The following is a 20,032-nucleotide window of genomic DNA, read 5'->3' as shown; positions in this document are numbered from 1 at the left end:
CTTAAAATCTTCTTCACGAAATAAGGAATTGCATGGTATAATTTTTGTATCAAGAGATGATCGAAATAAAGAGTTACGGGGAAAAATAGAATGGAAGAAAATAAGAAAAATATGAAAAAGGTGAAGTGCATGTTTTTTTTTTAAAAAAATCGTTTCCTCCTCCCTATAACTAACCAAAAATAATCATGATAATCATCTCTGTAACTAATTTAATCCTTTAAAAAAAATAATTTAATCCTTTTCAAAAAAAATAAAATAATTTAATAATAATAAAAATAAAATTAAATGAGTCCACTTTTTTTTGAAGTCCACTTAAACGTTAATCAAAGATATAGTAATTATCACATAAATTAAAAATATTACTAATAGTAATAATAATAAAATAATCTAAAATAATTGGTGGGTGATTAATAAAAATTTAATTACATGATATATTATAATTATATACAAAATTTTTATTTCAAACACGTTCTATAAAATTCCGGATGCTACAATTCTCCACCCTCTTCGATTTTGGCACAGGAGGCCTGACAAAAGAGTCGAACCTAAGCCCATCGCATTAGTTGTTCCTCCCAGACCTTCACCGCCACATGTTTTCCCTCAATCCCCTATATATCTAACCGGCCCTATTTGCAAACCTAAAACCAGCAAGGATATCAGAAAACAAGCAATTTGGCTGGAAGGGGCCAGAATATGAGACGAAGCAGCCCCTACAGTCAATCCGCTTTTAGTGTTGTTTTATTTTACTCATAGAGATTTACACCCATTAACCATTATTAATAATTGAACCCACTTACTCCATGCGATTACCACTGCTCCTATTATATGGAAAGAAATAAAATAACTCCTGTGTATTACAAGCAATGATGTTATATGCACTTGAAATTTGTTGGAGTTTGTGACTTTTTTTTCATAGTTATTGCTAAGATTAACGATTAAAATTAGGATAAAGTTCAAATAAAACCCATGTAGTTTCACTCTTTTTCAGATAAAGGACTGTGGTTTACTTTTTGTCAAAACAAAGATTGAGGTTTCAATCTTGGATTAATGCTATGAAAACCATCTTTAACAACCTGAAAATGAAAATTTTCAAGAATTAAAGTTTCAATGTCATATTTTCTATGGAACTTTCTCTCTCTTTACCAAACATCATCTAAACAATCTCAAAAATAAAAAAGTTGAAGAATTAAAGTTGCTTAGAATATTAGTAGTTCTTAAAATATGTCATTTTTGAAGTCGTCAAAAAGTGATTTTATTAGTATAAATCGAAAAAGTCCTTATTTTGTTAAAGTTAAAAACCTCAATCTTTGTTTTGACAAAAAGTAAACCACAGTTCTTTATTTGAAAATTAGTGAAACCACAAGGGTTTTATTTGTACTTTACCCTTAAAATTATTATGATTATATGTATATATAAATAAAAGCATTTCCCTGTAATATAAGTTTACATAATAGTATTTCAAATTTTCATCACAAAGAAGATTTGATTAATATGACACCGTTGTAAGAATTATAATTTGTCCACCATTTATATAATGGGTTACTAAACCCAGCCCCATATTCACACTTCCAGCCCCATATTCACACTTCCAGCCCCGAAAAAAGACCTAACCGCCCTTTGAACAAAAACTGAAAATTTGAATCCCTCCCAAACTCTCTCAAAGTCTCCCAAATACATTTTCATCCGAATCAAAGATAACACGTTTGATGGAAGGCAATCCGTTATCACCGAGAGTAGACGGGAGTGATGCTGTGTCTGAATTCGAGGTATTTTTCCGATTGAACTTGCATTTCTGTAATTTGAATTGAAAAAAAAATTCTAGTTCGGCACTCGGACGTGTGAGCATCACGCCCCACCACATGATGGGACGTGATAGCCACACGCCTCACCATGAGGTGGCGTGTGGCTATCACGTCCCATCATGCGGTGGGGCGTGATACTCATACGCCCCACCATGAGGTGAGGCGTGATGCTCATACGCCCCACCACATGGTGGGGCGTGATGCTCACACGCCCGAGCATATTTGTGGCTGTTTTTCGGGTTTAGACCGAAACGCTGTAGAAATATCACGTTTTAGAATGTAATGTTCGTTATTTATCATTTACAGGAGGTTTCGTGGGAAGAATTTGACGGAAATGGCATAGATTACAGCTCGCAGTTTTTTCCCAAACAAACGTTTCAAACATATCATGAAGATGTTAACTGGGCAAAACAGACGGCAATTGGGATCGGATTCGAGTTAACCACAGCGTCGCACAAGACGGGGCGCAAGTTAAAGTGGATATTGGTTAAATGTGCTCGTGGTGTTAAGAATTATAAAAGGATATGGATATGGATGTTATACTACGGAAGAATACAAAAACAAAGTTCTGTGGTTGCAAATTCCAGATAAAGGTTATGGAAATCGCTGAATTGGGCGGTGAATGGGATTCCTGGAGATAGAGGACAACACTGTCATCAGTTGGCTGTATATCGTTAGGGCTACAGACAGATGAGCGGACTAAGCCCGGCTTCCAAAAAACTTGTTCGTGAAATGAGTTCAGCTCAAGCTAAGCCTTGTGCAATTTTTGCTGCAATCAAAGAAAAACATCCGGAGGATTGCCTGATACAAAGACATATCTATAATTACAGGGAGAAAATCAGGACTGAGAGCTTTGAGGGTCGGGATGTAATTAGTCAGTTTTATCGGCTTGCTATAGATAAGGACTACATACATTGGACGCAAGCGGTGCCGGACAGCAATGTCGTGACTCACTTATTTATGGCACATCCAACATCGATCACACTGTTCCGATCTTATTACTTGTTTGTTGGTATGGATTCAACATATAAAACAAACAAGTATAAGATGACATTCTTTGAAATCATTGGAATGACGCCTTCAAACAAAAACTTCTTGATCGCCTATGCAATCATGAAGGATGAAACTGAGGGTAGTTATATGTGGGTGTTACAAAAATTGAAGCTTTTGCTCCAACCTGATGTGCATCCGACAGCCATTGCTACAGACCGGGAGTTAGGACTGATGAGGCCGGTTCGTGAGGTATTTCCTCATAGTCATCATTTATTGTGCACATGGCATATTAATAAAGATGTGGTGGATAGAGTAGGCAAGTTGAGTGGAATGAAGAAGTTTGGTGAAATTTTTAAGAATTCCAAATGGAAACGTATAATTGAAGCCCCGACAGTAGCCGAATATGAGGCGGCAGTGGTAGCCATGAAGAATACTACTGGCAACTGGCCTCATGTGATAGATTACGTGGAGACCACATGGCTAGTGCATAAAGAGAAGTTTTGTCGAGCATGGACGAACAAGGTGTTGCACTTAGGAAACACCACAACCTGTCGAGTGGAGAGTTCACATGCACAGTTGAACAGTGGTTGAATTCATCTACTGGTGCACTCGATACAGTGTGGGCGAAGGTGCACAAGGACATTGAGGCTCAGATCGAGGCGATCAAGTAAGACATTTATTCTGTTATTTGCTTTAATCTTTTAAAATTTAATACATTAGTTTTGTAATCCTTCACTGTATATAATCAGATACTCACTCAAGGACTCGAGAAGAAGATCTACGGTGAATCACTATGGAGCACCTTTCGCGTATCTCGACTTACACGTTTCACATTACTGCTTGGCTGTACTAAATGATGAGCTCAAGCGTATGCACGGATTGAGTATGGATGTGGTAAGTGAATGCGGATGCGTGTTGCCCATGACTCATGGCATTCTGTGTGCATGTGAGCTTAAAACATATATTGACACAGATGAATCGGTCTGTGTTGACCGCATCCATCCTTTTTGGAGATCTCTTACGTTTGAAGGGTTGAGTGACATACCAGTTACTGCTCCAGTATATGCTGACGGGTCTGAGGATCACCGATTTTTTCAATCTCTTGTGGAAAAGGTTGAAAAATTAGATCCTTCAATGGTGCGTAGCATATCGATGATGATTCATGATCAGATAAACCCGAAACAAAGTGGCTTCAAAGAACCCGAGGTCAAAGACACTGTTAGGGGTAGACCAAAAATTCATCAACAAAACGAAATCCGAGTGCATAGGAGTACAGTCAGGCACCACGAGGTCGAGCACGGTCCTCAGGTTCGAGTCGTAGTCGTAGTCGAGGCCGTTCCTCATCCTCATCTGTGCATAACAGCCATATGCCGGGTATATTTTATTTCATTTATATATCTGTTGAAGTTAAAGTAAATATATTTTTATTGATAAATTTCATATATTAATATTTTCAGTCGGATTTGATGCGGATATCGCCGGTTACCACCATTTACATCGGGTTCAAGGTCTCATCGTACCATTTATTACTGGATTCCATGATGTTGTAGCAGATGGTAACTGTGGATTTCGTGTTTTAGCCGATGCCATCATTTATAACCAATAGGAGTGGAAGCTGATGAGAGTGCTCATAGAGAATGAGATGCGGGCAAACCGTGATCTGTATGCGCCAGTGTACGGGAACGGATTTGATGCTGCCCTCACACGTATTAAATGGGCAGGAGCGGGTTGTGGTGAGTCCCACTGGATGGTGAGTCCGGATGACTTATTTGCTGCTGCATCTGTATTGAACGCAGTAATTTTCCTCTTTACTACACAACAATTAGGATGTTGCACTATACTGCCGATGCGTTCGGACGATGGAAGACCACCAGAGCAAGAGATTGTGATTTGTCATTTGGGGAGTTATCGTCACTACATACGTCTTTATTTACATCATGCGTTTCCAGTGCCTCCCATTGCCACCCAATGGCGTTTATTTTGTCATCCGAGTGTTCATCACTTGGAGAATCTATACGCTGAAAAGAGAGAGGCTTGGACTAGATTATATTAGTTTTATATGTTGTGATTAATAATATTTATTAATTAACTTATATTATTTTTAGGTTTTAAGTATAATTCTGTAGTTACGGGTTTAACGGCCTATTTACGGGTTTAACGGACTATTTACGGGGTTAAAAAGCTATATTTTTTGCCAATCCGACACGCAGGCGTGTGGCTATCACGCCTCACCGCGTGGTCGGACGTGATAAACACACGCCTCACCGCGTGGTCGGACGTGACAGCCACCTGCCCGACCTTGCGGTGAGGCGTGAGGCTATCACGCCCAACCACACGGTGAGGCGTGATATCTATACGTCCGACCGCGCGGTGAGGCGTGATGGCCACACGCCCGCGTGTCGGATTGGCAAAAAAAACAGAAATTCCCCTCCCCAAAACCCATGAAAGGGCAATTTCGTCCTTTCAATGGGCTAGGGGTGGGAATTAGGGGCGGGGTTTAACAACACCCTTTATATATCATATGAAATAATCAAACACCACCTAAATGACCTCAAAACCAATAACTTCAAGAATTAAAATTTCTTAAAATATCGTTTTCATCATGAACTCTACAATGAAGAATTATCCGCTATTGGAATGATCATCTTTATCCGATGTCATTATATTAATAAAATTTAAAGTTAAAAAATCATGTTCAAAAACCATAATAAAAATAAATACTTAGTGTAATTTATTTTATATTAACACCAAATTCAATCCGAAATTGTCACCCCTTTTCACCTCAGTTAGTAGGATGCAAGTGTAATTATTATATTACTTATTTGAAAGGCCTTTCCCAAGACTATTATATTTCTGAAACTACAACTGCATATAAATTTGAAATGCAGATTGTGAATTTTGATTGGAGTAATGCACGTGACATATGGACCAGTTTCTTTTATTTGAATTCTAGTTCCAGCTTTTCAAGATACAAAAGATTATCAACAATGAGATCTCAGCTGGACCAATCTTATCTGACTCACTGTAGGATAATAATGGCACTATACTATATAGGATATCTGTGCACAATATACCCATATAAATAACCAGACAGACACAACCACCTATTCTAAAATGAGTATGTCTTTATCAACTGCCATGCTGTTTTTACTCTTCCCACACAACGTATTTCTAGTATCTATATGTACTAATTCAATAAATCACAAAGTGTATATTTAAATAATGAAGTAACAATATCTGTTTGATTGAAATTATATTGAAAATTAAAGTTAATATAATATAATGCTTGATAGCACACCAATAATATGGAAGTGCTAGTCTGCGAGAGGGTCCTGAAGTGATGATGATTCAGAGATTATCATGGATTTATTTCTTAGTCATTTTAGAATTTCTTAGTTTGATTTATATAGGACTTGTATTAAGTTCTAAAACACATATAAACCCTTGTAATGTGAAATTAAAGGGTGTTGTATGAACAAGCATAGTTGTTAAAGGAGTACCCGACTCAAGGCACAAAGCTAAGCGCCTTAGAAGGGCTCAAGCAGGCGATGTCAGCAAGGTGCGAGCCTTGTGTAGGGGGGAGAGTTTGATCATAGGCAAACTCAACCCCAAGCATTGGCAAAGCTACGAGAAGGCTTCGGCGTCGAGTGGCGAATGGAACATATCAACGTATGCTTACATCCACCCCCTGGGTGTCCACCCTCGTCCACTAGGGACAGGAGAGTCGGGCATTCGTCCTTCGTGAAGGGAGGCGGATGTCTCCGTAGAGGGGAACTCTACGGACATTATGGTCCGGCGAGTGCCCATAGTGCGTGCCCATTCTAGGGCGAGGTTTAATCACAGGGAGACCTTCCGGGACGGAATACCGATAGACGTATTGACGGGATGCTAGAAGGGGATAGACCCCTTCGATAGGAGTTGGCTGGCCGAGACTTGGAGGAAAGTCGAGGCGCCTGCAGGTTTTGGCCTGGCACAGACTTGGCCCCGTGACACCTTGCCGCGCCTTGAGTTAAGGCGCGTCTAGGCTTTTTAGGCGCTGTATTAAGAGGGTTTAAGGGTATTTTTAGGGTTTCTTCAACTTTTAATCATAGCCATAGGAAATCTTTAAGATTAAAGGCTCGAATTAAATTAGAAAAACAAAGTAAAAGAAAGAAAAGTAAGAGCAGCAACTGACTGCAATCCTCAAGGAAAAAATGTTGTGAATGCCTCTAGTTCAAGTGCTAGGCTTAGGTCAAAGGATAAGGGTAAAGCACCATTAGTTAGAGATGAGGAGGAAACTGACTTTGTAGATGATGAGTACCTCCAAGATGATGATGATGGTGGTGATGAGATTGACAATCTTGAAGAAGAATATGTTGATGGAGGAGATGATAGTGATGATGGTGATGATGATGGTGACTTTGATTATAAATAGGGAGTATAAAGACTAAAGAGTTTACAAGTCTTAGTTGAAGTAGTTATTATTAGTTTAGAAGTAGTTATTATTAGATTATTAGTTAGTGACTTAGTGTTTAGTTGAAGTTGAAGTTTCTTTAGTTTAATTTAAATTTTATAATGAACTCTGTCTTGGATTTAAATCTCATGCATTTTATGATTAAAATTATTGCTATTTGACTATTTGTGTAAGTTTAGAAATGTTAATTATCAAAAAAAAAAAAAAAAAGTTTAGAAATGTTAAGTGTTGTTATTTATCAAAAAAAAAAATTTGATGTGTCTTGTATCACTCCTAGGCTCCAGGACTCATTTGCGCCTTTCAAAACTATGTGAACAAGGGAAGAACAAAGGAGGCTCCTTGAAAAAATCTTAGGCATTTATTGGAATTTTGATGAGCGATTTCAAAATATTGTAATTCTAAAATATATATTATTTTCCCATCTTCTTTATCTAGGGAGACAAGCAAATAGTTGAACATCTAAACCTAGCCGGCAAAAATTCTCTTCTTCATCCAAGTTTTGGGGTTTTCTTCCAAGTTTTAGTCAGAAGATAAATCCCTTCTTTGCTTTATTTTGCTTTTTCTTCATTCAATTAATTTTTATTGATCTACTATTTGGATTTGGTAGTTTCTTCTTTATGGTTGTGGTGATGTATTTATGGAGAATGATGACTACATTGTAAACTCTTAGAAATTGGGACAATGAAGATAAAAATAAAGATGTTTGATGGAGTTTAGAACATTTAAAAAAGATGCTTGCGGAAAAAGGGAGGAGTTGATGAATTTCGAGTCAAGGATGGAAATTGTTAAGAATGAATCAAATTCTTACAGAAAATAATTAGTAAAATTAAGATTGAAAGCCAAAAAGTATTCCCATATGAGCCATTGCAAAAGAGCATATGTAGAAGGTTGAAAAAGACATGATTTGGTGGACTTTGGAGCAGTTCGAGAGAATATGTGTCTGTAGCACTTTGAGAATGCCAAAATGATGTCTGTTTAGGCTAATCTGCCTTGGTAGCACAACCCAGAATTGTTATGTATTGTTTCCTACTCAGTTTAGGATTCCCTAGTTTGATTGGTATAGGACTTTTACTAGGTTTTAAAGCCTATATAAACCCTTGTAATGTGAGATTAAAGGGTGTACGAACCAGAGACGAATAACTAGAATGGGTTTTTTTTTAAATCTTAGACATTCATTACAGTTTTAATTCCTAATTTTCAGAAATATATTAATTTCTCCTTAGCCAGAAGTACATAATTATATTCAACTTCAATTTATTTCCACTTTTTCTTTTTATATTCAAAAGAGGCTACTATTTATTATCTCTTGGTTTTGAGGTTGACCTGAGTTTCTTAGCAGATACGAAGTAAGCTGTTAAATATACTTGTCCCTTCATAATTCAAGTTCCATCTCAAGAACCTAATAAGTTCAAATAAAAAGATGCATGGATAAAAACCAACCCGGTCCGTAAAGATGTCATTGAATAGTTGCATCCAAATGCACCCATCAAGTGTGGACCCTTAATGTTCCCAGCAAATCAAACAAACATAATGGCAATACTGGAACCGCAGTGATTGAATTCTATTGTCATGACTAGGGTACATGAAGAACTACAGTTCATCACAAGCTTGCATTCATTCTCATTTCAGTCTCAATTGAGATTTACACGCCAATATACATTTCTTAAATAGAAAGCCAAATGACAAATGCGTAAATGCTTATATCCTAATCGATAAGCTACTTACGCATTAAAATGGCAGTAAAAATAATAGAAACCACTAGTAGGAGTCAGAATATAATACAGCCGTACCTTCTATTCAATTATCAGCAGATGATAAAAGAGGACTGTATTGACTGTCACCGTTTGCTGGGAAGTGAATTGGTATTAGAGCCGGATCCTGATAGGCAGTAGCCAATTTGTCAAAAAATTCACCCATTGCGGGGTCTCTCTCCTCCAGCCTGTCTTTTTTCACTAGAACCTAACAAGGGAAACTCACCTCAGTCAACAATTACGTGGAAATCTTAAATCAACAGAATAAAGGAATATATTATCCCTTACACAATGATCATAGAGCATAGACTATGGACATACCTCAGCTGAGTAAGCAATAAAAATGGGCAGAAAGCGTTTCCGGCAGTACTCATTAAAGAGCAGAGTAAGGACTGGAAGAGGAAAAATCAAGGTTGATGCAGTAGGGAGCTTCTTAACTGTGAAAATTCCTATTGCGATGGCATGCATGAGTACCAGAGAGAATATTACTGAATTGTGTGCGATAGGCCAAAACTTCCCCGCAGTATCGTACTTGGGTGCATATACATTGATGAACTGTATGTAAATTTTTAGAGCAACAAACATATTTAGAATTTAAGTGACACAGGTTAGAGATGAAGCGCTTGAGCTTGTTCAAATGTATTGTTATGCCAACTAATGTGACCACACAAACAAACAGTAGAACCTTACACCACTTTCCTGCATATGTACCCAATAAGGATGAGCTAAGAACACTAGATGTTCTTGTGGTTTCTGCCAAATTAGCATTTTAATAATGATCTATCTATATATATATATATATGAGCTTGTTGCATCATATGTTCTATTTCCATGTTTTAAAGCATTAGAAGAAAGAATAAGATATTCACATTGTATTTTTGCCCATACTAAACAGTCAGCTTTCTAATTTGTGATATTTTTCTTCTAAATCGAAACAGAAACCCAAGAATAGCAGCAACAAAATATCCATGCCAAAATGATGCATTATAATGCCCATAATTGTATGTAGCAACCCGGAAAAGGGAAAACCTGTAAAGTTGCTAACCTGATTACGGAAGATGATGTATGCAAGACATAGGTACACCAGAAGGAAGGGCAAGATAATTGGAGCTAGGAAAAAATATGTGATACCAAGAAGTCCAAAGAATAGAATTCTCGGGATATCCTTGTGATAAGGAACAGATGGAATATCAAGTTCCTCGTCGGAACTCTTACAACATCCTGTTAATAGAGAGCAAGTGAGAGGGATTACACGAAAGAGTTCCGATAAAACGCTTGTCCATCCAGATGTAACAACATAAGCAACAAAAAAAGATGCCTACAATCAAAAAATAATGTCATAGATACAGATATAATAAGAAGTAATTTTATAATAAGATATCATATATGCACAAGATTATGAAAACAGACCTGGGCAGGGACAGCAACAGCCAGCTTTGAAGGAATATTCTTGGGATCAAGAAAAATGTTAACCTGGTACAACACTGACCCCGAAAACACAGTTGCGAAAAAAATGTTCCATATTGTGAACCAAAGAACTTTATTACATGAACTCTTCTCTATATCACTAAGAGAAATATACCCTTGAATTGAGGAAAGGAACTCCATTATTGGAGGAACAATCTTGAGAAACAACTGAAGAATTAGACTAGGAAGGTACCCTGTGACTACTTGACTGAAAAAAGTTCTGCAAACAATAAATATATATAAAGTTCAGTAGCAATAAAGAGAAATAAAATCACTAAAGAAAAATTAAGTTTCTGAAAATGTAAGTTAGTTTGGATGTTGACAATCTACCACGTTATTTGATGCTCTACATCATAGATAATTCTCTCGAACTATATAGTAATTGACCTAAATATGTGCCAAAAGAATTATAATACTTTTCTAAGGGAGAATCAGAAGTAACAAAATGCAGAAAAAAAAAAAAAAATCTGTTGCTTTTTTTCCAGGAAAAGAAAACATATTCAGGCCTCTAATTTTTCAATTTGTCACGTTGAGTCTTTGATCAATGATAGTTGCATACATTGAATCCCTGACTAACGAGACAGTTGATTATGAACATCAAACTCAGTTAAGAATGTGTGACTTATATTCCAGTTGCGTCTGAAATTACTTTTTTTTTTTTTTTTTTTTTGCAGTTCAAAAGGAGATTTTTATGTGTTCACAGAAACTGTGAAAACCATCTTTTCAAATTGTAAAAATGCAATTTCAGATACAAAAGGAAATAGGCCATAAATTTTATCCAATTTTGAGAGTCAAAGCCAGCTATCTCTTTAGCTAGGAGCTCAATATGTGCAATTATAATTGATTGAAGGTTCAATATGACAAATTAAAAGATCAAGAGCTCAATAAATAATTTTTTTTATGATTTACAAAATCATCCAATGATATGGTTACAGCACATTTCATGATCTCTCCACCTTTAATGGTATAATTAATACAACAACATGACTTCTTAGCCATGGACCTTGAATGACATGCAATGTAAGGAAGTACAGAATATAAGAACTTCATGAACCATCATTTGAAAAACTTTTGGTTTAAAATGGCATCCAATGCAACCTCAGTTAATCAAAGAGGAAGTTCGTCAAAAACAATAGATTCACAAGTGAAAAGAAGAATCCTAGAAATAAATATAATTGAAAATTGTCATTTCATAATAATCATCTCTAGAATATGTTTAGTGATGATCCTTAATATTATAGGGCTCCTTGCAATCACTGCTTCTCTTTTAGAAGATGGATAAACTAGAGGCAAGGCAACTACCTCAAGACATAACCCTAATAATTTGTAGCCATATTTTACATTAGGTAGTGGTACCAAATGCCAACTTTAGTTACAGATGGAATCAGTAAAAATACAATGTTAGATCATTACTCACATAGTTAGAATGCTTTTCAAGAATGGAAACCAAACCTCCAACTGAGCCAGGTTAGTAAGACCTTGCACAACTACAACAGGGATGAGGAATAAAATTGTTAGAAGAATACAAACAACTATAACCACGAGTTTAGATACCCATCTTCGCATGAAAGATGAAGAAAAGAAAGGCCAGTAAACGTCATCAGGTTCAGGGGCTTGCTCAGTGACCCACTGTGTGGGGTTGACTGATTGTTGTAAGTGGAAGGAAACAGCAGCACCATATCGAGATTTGAAGGACACGAAGGCAGCTCGAGTTTCCTTTTGCACAGAGTAGTAAATTTCAGATTTAATTCATATAAAAAGAAAACGTAAACAAATGAGAATTAACAACTCAAACCATGAAAGCTATAGCAGATATATGTATATCATGTGAGAACATCTTATTGTCACCCTATGCCTTGGCTAGTAAAAAGATCTTTCTGATAAATGCATGATAGAAACTAGGGTTAATACATCATTTGTCCCCTGAACTTGTCCAAAAAGCTTGATTGGCCCCCTGAACTTTCAAAGTGTTCCGATAGCCCCCTGAACTTGCATAAAATGTTCAACTAGCGCCCTGAACTTGCGTAAAATGTAATCAATTGATCACTCGATCGTAAAAAAGTAAGGTAAATGCGGAAGATGTATTCCACGCATCTTAGAATGTTATTACATAATTAAAAAATAGATTAAAAAGGAAGTTATTGCTTGTTCAACTATACAACTTGTCTTCTCTAATATTAGAATCGTATACTTCGATTTTGGTCGTTTTACTTTTTTTAAGACTTGTGGAATACATCTTCCGCATTTAACTTACTTTTTTACGACCGAGTGATCAATTGATTACATTTTATGCAAGTTTAGGGAGCTAAATCAATATTTTATGCAAGTTCAGGGGGGTATCGGAACACTTTGAAAGTTCAGGAGGCAAATGATGTATTAAGCCTAGAAACTATATCAGAACAAAAGTATTCTATTTATAATAAACTTACATGTATTATGCAAACTAAATCTTAAAAAACAATTACTCCACATAGAACATGGATGTTTGTATCTAGATGGAAAAATGGTATGAGAGTACGAGACTGTTACAAAAGCATGGGTGAGTAAAATTTCATCATAAAAGCTAAAGAAGAGTGGAAGTATCAAGAATCCTATTACATAATGTAATTGAATTAGAAAAAATAATGGAAAAGAAAATTGTTGAAAAGATTAAAGTGAAAAGAATTGGACATACTTCTGCCAACGATACACCAGATTGCTCCAATCTCACATTTTGCTCTATATTTTCTAACTTCTTCTCATAGTGATCTATAAGATCGACCTTTTTTCTAAAAAATCCAGCAAGTCTATAATTCTGCTGGGAAGGCTCTGATTGCAATTGAACAATAGTTCCGTACAACTTCTTTGCTTCATACTACATAAATAAAGGAAAAATAAACAAAGAAAAATTCATTCAGAGGTTTCTGAAATTTACAGATTTTGTTATTTCAGAAAAGGAGAGGGCGATTGTAAACACAGACAAAGTGAGAATAATATTCTATATTCTTGTATTTTGTAATGAAGACTTACAACCTATTTATACACATTCCATAGGCTATACAAGGTAAATATATAAATCACAATAATGTTTATTTCCTATGATTAAGCTATACATTTATGACACCTATGATTAAGCTATACATTTATGACAGCTATCAAGTCCAGATTTCTTGAAGGAAAGGCTACCAAGTTAGATTTATTGAAGAAGAGGCTATCAACTGCTGGTTTCAACCCTAGTCTTTGGTGGCTATCGTACTCCATAGGAGGAATATAATACAGCGTTCTTCTCTGGAATTTTATATTTACTTTTGTTTTTTCCTCTTTTTAATTTTCTGTAGCTCGTGTAAGACATTAATGTAGAAAAAACTACTATGATTTTATAGGATGATTAGCAAGGTTTAAGTTCAGATTCTCACAGAAGATAATAAAGTGAGAAGAATGTCTGAATTGTATCTCTAAACTCTCTTCCTCACACACATACATTACTGTTTTGAGATTAATTTTTCTGTGAATTATATTTTAGTCTATTATTTTCAGACTGTCAACCTGTTAAAATAAGTAGTTCAGCTAATAAAAACTATTCTTGTAAGCTTACCTATAAGCTTAAGCTTTTGAGTTGTATTGTTCTTTGGTATGGTATCAGATGATTAAATTTCAGCGCAAGGTAAAGTGAGTCTGTTCTTGCATGCAGTAGACCATGCAAAACACTAGGAATACATGGGATGGGATACCATGTAGATTAAGAGTCTACATTGATATGTTTTATTTAAGAGCAATACACATATATACAAGGTTATCCTTCAATCAAGGAGACAAACTGACCCTACCAGCAGCTCTAGCAGCCCTACAGCAGTCTTAGACATGCTACTCATTAATTACATTGACTTATGCTCTAACACTCCCTCTCAAGCTGAAGCATGGATTTTAATCATGCTCAGCATGCTATAGATACTTATGATATAGTCTTAAAAGTCAATACAACTCAAAACAAGAAACTCAAGATACTTTGGAATATAAAACGTAAATTGGGAGACGCAACCTAGAAGAACAAATCAGACAGGAGAGACGACAGAGGAACATCAAGCTTCGTCGGAAACGGACAAACAAAACTCAGTCGAAGCAACACGCAAGAGGCTGCCAGCAACGTCATTGCACAAAAGGAGATTCACCGACAAACTAATCGGACAGACAGGTCAGAAACTGAGAGGCGATGGCAGCAGAAGAGGAATGGTGACAATCCGTTGAGGTGAAATCAGACTCACAAGACAGACAGTAATGCTGAAAGAGACGGTCCAAAAATACAAACCCAGAAATTCTGCTCACAAGGCAGAAAAACTGAAGCCAAAACAAGGCTCTGATACCCAGGGCCGATCCTGAGATTTAGAGGCCTAGGGACGAGTTACCAAGTGGGGCCCTAATAAATAAGTACAAGTAAAAAATAAACTAGAAAAGTCAATTGTATAAAAGAATACAACAACAACAACAAAGCCTTAGTCCCGAAATGATTCGGGGTCGGCTAACATGAACCATCATATAAAACCGTGAAATCAAGTCGTGTCAGCGACACAAATTCGCTCCCTCCACTCCGTCCTATCCACTACCATATTTTCCTCAATTGTATAAAAGAATATTACTTAAAAATTACTTTTTTTTTGTTACATTTAACAAATGATCTAATAAAAACATTTTATATTGCTTTAAGTACCGAATTTCTTATACAAAATGATGTTTTTAAGCATTTCTAGATGCAAAATTCTCAAATTTAATAAATTATGAAATAGCTCTATTAAATTTTATGCTCTTCAGGACACAAAGCATGATAATAGAAACATGAAAACGAAATTTGAAAATCATCTCACTTAACGGGCTTTTAGGGTTAAGTTCTTGAAATTGGAAGATTTTGATGCGTTTCTCCCAAATTGTCTCTGAAGACCAAGTAAATCAGAATCTGATAGAGTTTTTCAAAGATGAAAAAAGGCTATTAGCAATTGGAAGTTTTATAATGAGGTGATTAGAGAACAAAATTGATTATATAGCTGATGAATTGAGGTTGAAGGATAATATTACCATTCAATATTCTTTGGGATTGGAGTGTGATTAAAGAAGGAGGACCTAAATTAGAAATTTCGTTAGTATTGAGATAATTATGGAAAGACTCTGAGATAAATTAGGGAATTGATGTCAAATATTTTTATTAGGAAATTGGAAAGAATTCGAGGTAAATTAGAAAATTTGGTAACTGATGTCCATAAGTATAATTCTTTTTTTGAATTTAATCTAATGTCAATGTTTTTAATTTGGAAAGAATATGATGACAATGTTTTAAATCAAAGTACATTTTTTAAAATTTAAGTATAGTTTAAAAGCCTTAGTATTATACATTATTATAACTGGCCCTCTCTCATCCCACGGACCGTGTAACAGACTATGGAAATAGAGAGAAATCCAAGGGATACCATGTAGATTAAGAGACTAGATTGATATATTTTATTTAAGAGCAATACATATATATACAAGGTTATCCTTCAATCAAGGCGACAAACTGACAGCTCTAGCAGCCCTACAACAGCTTTAGACATGCTATTCATTAATTACATTGACTTATGCTCTAACATTGCACATGCCTCGAGCCGAAGAGGCATTACATACGTTATATGTTAGAGATGATAAAACTATAATTGGGATATTACCTATAGCTTAAACTTTTGGGTTGAATGGTTGTTTGACAATAATTAACTGGTGTTAGGAAGTTAGTGGTAACTGGTTATAAATTTTGTACTTGATGTCTCTCCTTTATCTAATGATCACGTATATATGTCTAACATATATGTATATTTCATCTTGCCACACAATAAGAACTACTACATACATCAATGAGAATTAAGCAATTACTTTCTCTGGTGACAATGATACTCTGTACCTGCTTTCCTAGTGTCCTTCGCCTAGTAGTTTCTAAACTAGCCTTACGGTTTTACAAACTCTACTTCTACAAGTGCTGCCACTCTTCAGCAGATTAAAAAGCATCCAACCACCATTCCCACACAGGAAAGCCCATGCACATCATATATATATATATATATATATATATATATAATTTAAATTCATAAAACAGTTGCATGAAGAAAACAAAATCATGTAATAACCTTAAGAATTGGATGAAAAAGATTCGACGTACTATGAGACTCGAAAGTTTGTTAGTCCTGCGAATCACCATGTGGGAGAGATACGTAGTAGGATGATACTCTGAGAAGAACCTCTCAACACTTTCACTGACAGTACTGCCACCCGAAACAGGGATACCGCGAACTAAGATGGTGAATTGATGTGGCTGAGGTTTGGATGATAAAAAATAAGCAATCCTTTTTGAGGATACATATTTAAATTCCTGCAGAATTAAATATCCTTAGAATGAGCAATATAGCATTGTCTCTACAAATACCACTTCTTTTTAGAAGGAAATAATTTTATTCCAACATCTAGTTTCCTTTTCCCAACAAAAAGAAAATCAACAACCAAACTAAAATGTCATTTAACACGATCATATAAAAGCTTTATTTTCATTCATACAAGGAGGAAAAAGAAGCCACATTCAAATCCTGCTGAGAAGTATATATATAATAAGCTATACTTGCATACAGTTTCTTACTTACATAATAAAGTAGACAGAGCACAAATATAGTGACAATGTACACGGCAGCGAAATGAATCCATAAGCTGCCAACATAAAAAATTCTTGTCAATAAATAGCATTCTCAGCACCATTCACAATTCTGAAGCAAATCAATACCAAATCTCATGTGACTTTAAAATACAATTATGAAGTGGAGATTACCTTGATGAGCCACTTTTTACATTTGAAATGGAAAAAACATCCAAAGAATTATTTGACAGATCTGCAAAGTCAAGTTCTTGAGTTCCTGAACAATTCACTGGAAGGAGAACAAAGATTCCTATTACGGCAGCGAACGTGAACACTTTCAAACTGCAGTATTAAAATAAAAGGAATAGTGTATTAAGCTCATATGAAACCACAAATAAATGCAAGAACGGCGTATGAAAATTATGATAGCCACTTATGCTGTCACAAATGGCAATTAACAAAGTGGGTTAAACAGGTGCATAAAATGCATAATGTTCACAATGTATTTACATCATGATAAACACTTATGATTCCCTACATGAAAAATAATGAAAAAAATTGTTATCAGGAACAAAAATTCTTAGAAGATATCTGGGAATATATTAGGTCTCAGTTGCTCATCATGTAACTACTTCCATATGTTCATGCCCAACTAGAAAGCAAAAGAGTTGGGTTAAACAGGTTGATGAAAATTTTGGTGGAAAAGAATACACTGGTGAATGCAACCAAATGAAGTCTTTTCCTAATTCTAACAAAAATGACATAGAAACATCACATTTTGATAGTAAAATTTCCATTATCTGTACTGATAAAGTTGCTCTCTGGTCTAAAGAAAAAGGAGCAACTGTCAATCTGGAATTTGTCTCTGTTTGTTGACAAAAGGAACACTTCTTCAAAGACTTAATTACCTGAAAGTAATTATTCGCATGAAAACCACAGCATCCAAGCCAGAGGATGACAATAATTCCTCTTCGGACAGCTTCCATGCTCTTGTAACCCAACCAGTAGAAGGAATTAGCCTTTCTAGGTTAAATCGACTTCTCCGTTTAGAGCTCCCTTCAGCAAGCAAGCGCGGTATATAAACTTCATAGTTACTGGGTTGCTTCTTAAGTATGGAGTACAGTACAAAGAATAGAACACATAGACCAGAATTTATTCCCAATGAGGTTAGAAGAGCAGAGACAAGCATCTTGTAAAAGCAATCTCAATTCTAAAGAAGATGACCAATCAACTCCTCAACTGCACCCAAGCATAAAGAAAATACTCAGGAGACAAGATCTTGGAATAGAAATTATGAAAACTAAAATTTAAAGACATAAAGAGCATTAGAGAGTACAACACCGTTCAAAACATCAAAGAAACACAAGCATGTGATCCAAGTGCAGCATACCAAAGTACGATTTATAACATTGAAAGAAAAAATGAAACAGAAACAGAAACTTTACAAAAAGTTAACTGTCACCATTATTGCTCAGCGAATGATGAAAGGAGGGACTATAAAGCAAAAATAATTAGCACTCTGTAATCACTAACATCATGTCAATCAATTGAGATTCATTTCCATCAATGATAATTCTACCAGTGATCTTTGGCTTAATGATACTGAGCAGGTTATAACTTATAACGTCATCCAGTGATATATGGTATTTGCTGGAAATAGAATTCTTAATCACAAGAATGTTTATATATCCATAACCCTCTTTAATGGTGACTTTAATTTTATCTCTAGAACCAACTTAAGCTAATATAAATCCACGAAAAATATTTGAAATTCTAATGTACCAAAATTCCATTCAAAAACTTGATCTGCTTTCATCCTTTGAGCAAAACTAAAAATGGATTTAGCATGAGTGAACATAAAACAATTCCTATAATCAGAAATTAAAGAAGAAACTAAAATAGGAGTTTAATTCAATCAAATGCTTGGAACAACCAATCCCCAATAATACAACTCAGTATCATGGTACTGATAAAACATGTTGACCATTTCACATTTCCCCTCCAAATTACGACAGACTTATCTAAAGAAAAATACACAACTCATGCCAATTTTCAGAACAGAGCTTAGTTTTGCTCTTCATCTCATAATTATAAGTTCAACAATCCCAAATGCAGAGAAACAGAAACCCTAGGATAGAAACTACAAAATCAAAAGGCAAGAAGATTATGAAATCTCTAGAAGCATATAAACAGATAGAAAATCGAACCTAGGCACCTAGCTGTGGATCTTGGTGGTGACAGGAATCGAACGCTTCAGTAAAAATATCACAGAATAGATGAATTATTTGTAATTTGAAACAGAGTTTGGCATTTGGAAGTTGAAACTGTCTAGTGTGATATTAGTTAGAAGAATTGCTTGTTGCAGTGGATTGCTTGCTTAATTTAGTTACCGGTATTACCCCTAAACATCATTTTTCAATAATTCAAACACGATATGTGGCGGGTTCTTTATTGATAGAAGAAACTGTACAGCATCGAAGCAGGGGCATTTTGGAGACATTATAATAAAAGAAAAGTTCGTTACCAGTCAACTGCTTGCCTACCTACTAGTCAACTGTCACCTTCGTGCTTTCAGATCCTTTTTACTCTTATTATTTTTTACTTTTAATATGTTTTTTCAATCAATTTGCATTTAGCTATTTATAAGGTTAACTAGTCTGACCGTGCAATGCACGGGCTTTTCTTTTCTATATTTTTTTTTTCAATTAATCGTGTTATATATTAAAAATTCTTCATATATTCTTTTAATGAAAATTATATACATTTTCATTGATTATAGATTTTCTAAGGGTGTTGTTAAACCCAGCCCCAAATTCCCACCCCTAGCCCCGTAAAAGGACGAAAATACCCTTTCATGGGTTTTGGGGAGGAAAAAGCTATTTTTTTTGCTCTCCCGACACGCGGGCGTGTGCCTATCACGCCTCACCTTGTGGTCGGGCGTGATAGC

At 35.5% G+C, this 20,032-nt stretch overlaps 1 protein-coding gene across 2 annotated transcripts; it reads right to left on the bottom strand.

Annotated features, from left to right (window-relative positions):
• Positions 1-453: 453 nt before the first annotated feature.
• On the bottom strand, positions 454-19,502 carry LOC136217780 (CSC1-like protein At1g69450). Of its 2 annotated transcripts, XM_066004431.1 has the most exons (12): positions 19,293-19,502; positions 17,994-18,324; positions 17,278-17,427; positions 17,096-17,159; positions 16,621-16,830; positions 13,141-13,320; positions 11,884-12,182; positions 10,410-10,686; positions 10,045-10,317; positions 9,321-9,554; positions 9,039-9,207; positions 454-638 (listed from the first exon to the last, which is right to left on the bottom strand). In XM_066004431.1, exons 2-11 carry the CDS (start codon positions 18,272-18,274, stop codon positions 9,046-9,048), a joined length of 2,130 nt encoding a protein of 709 aa, XP_065860503.1. In that variant the 5' UTR covers positions 18,275-18,324; positions 19,293-19,502; the 3' UTR covers positions 454-638; positions 9,039-9,045. The 2 variants fall into 2 exon arrangements, with proteins under 2 accessions (XP_065860503.1, XP_065860502.1); XM_066004430.1 differs by lacking the exon at positions 454-638 and having other exon boundaries at positions 8,845-9,207; positions 19,293-19,501.
• Positions 19,503-20,032: the final 530 nt, after the last annotated feature.

This window comes from Euphorbia lathyris, chromosome 2, assembly GCF_963576675.1.
Source record: "Euphorbia lathyris chromosome 2, ddEupLath1.1, whole genome shotgun sequence".
Classification (NCBI taxonomy): Eukaryota; Viridiplantae; Streptophyta; class Magnoliopsida; order Malpighiales; family Euphorbiaceae; genus Euphorbia; species Euphorbia lathyris.
Note: the sequence above shows the minus strand (reverse complement) of the source record. Positions and strands in the feature narration are given on the sequence as shown.

Coding starts and splice junctions, on each gene's coding strand:
- LOC136217780 (XM_066004431.1), bottom strand. CDS start 18,274: ATGCTTGTCTCTGCTCTTCTAACCTCATTGGGAATAAATTCTGGTCTA. Junction 17,428..17,993: donor ATGCGAATAATTACTTTCAG/GTAATTAAGTCT, acceptor TTAATACTGCAG/TTTGAAAGTGTTCACGTTCG. Junction 17,160..17,277: donor GTAAAAAGTGGCTCATCAAG/GTAATCTCCACT, acceptor TTATGTTGGCAG/CTTATGGATTCATTTCGCTG.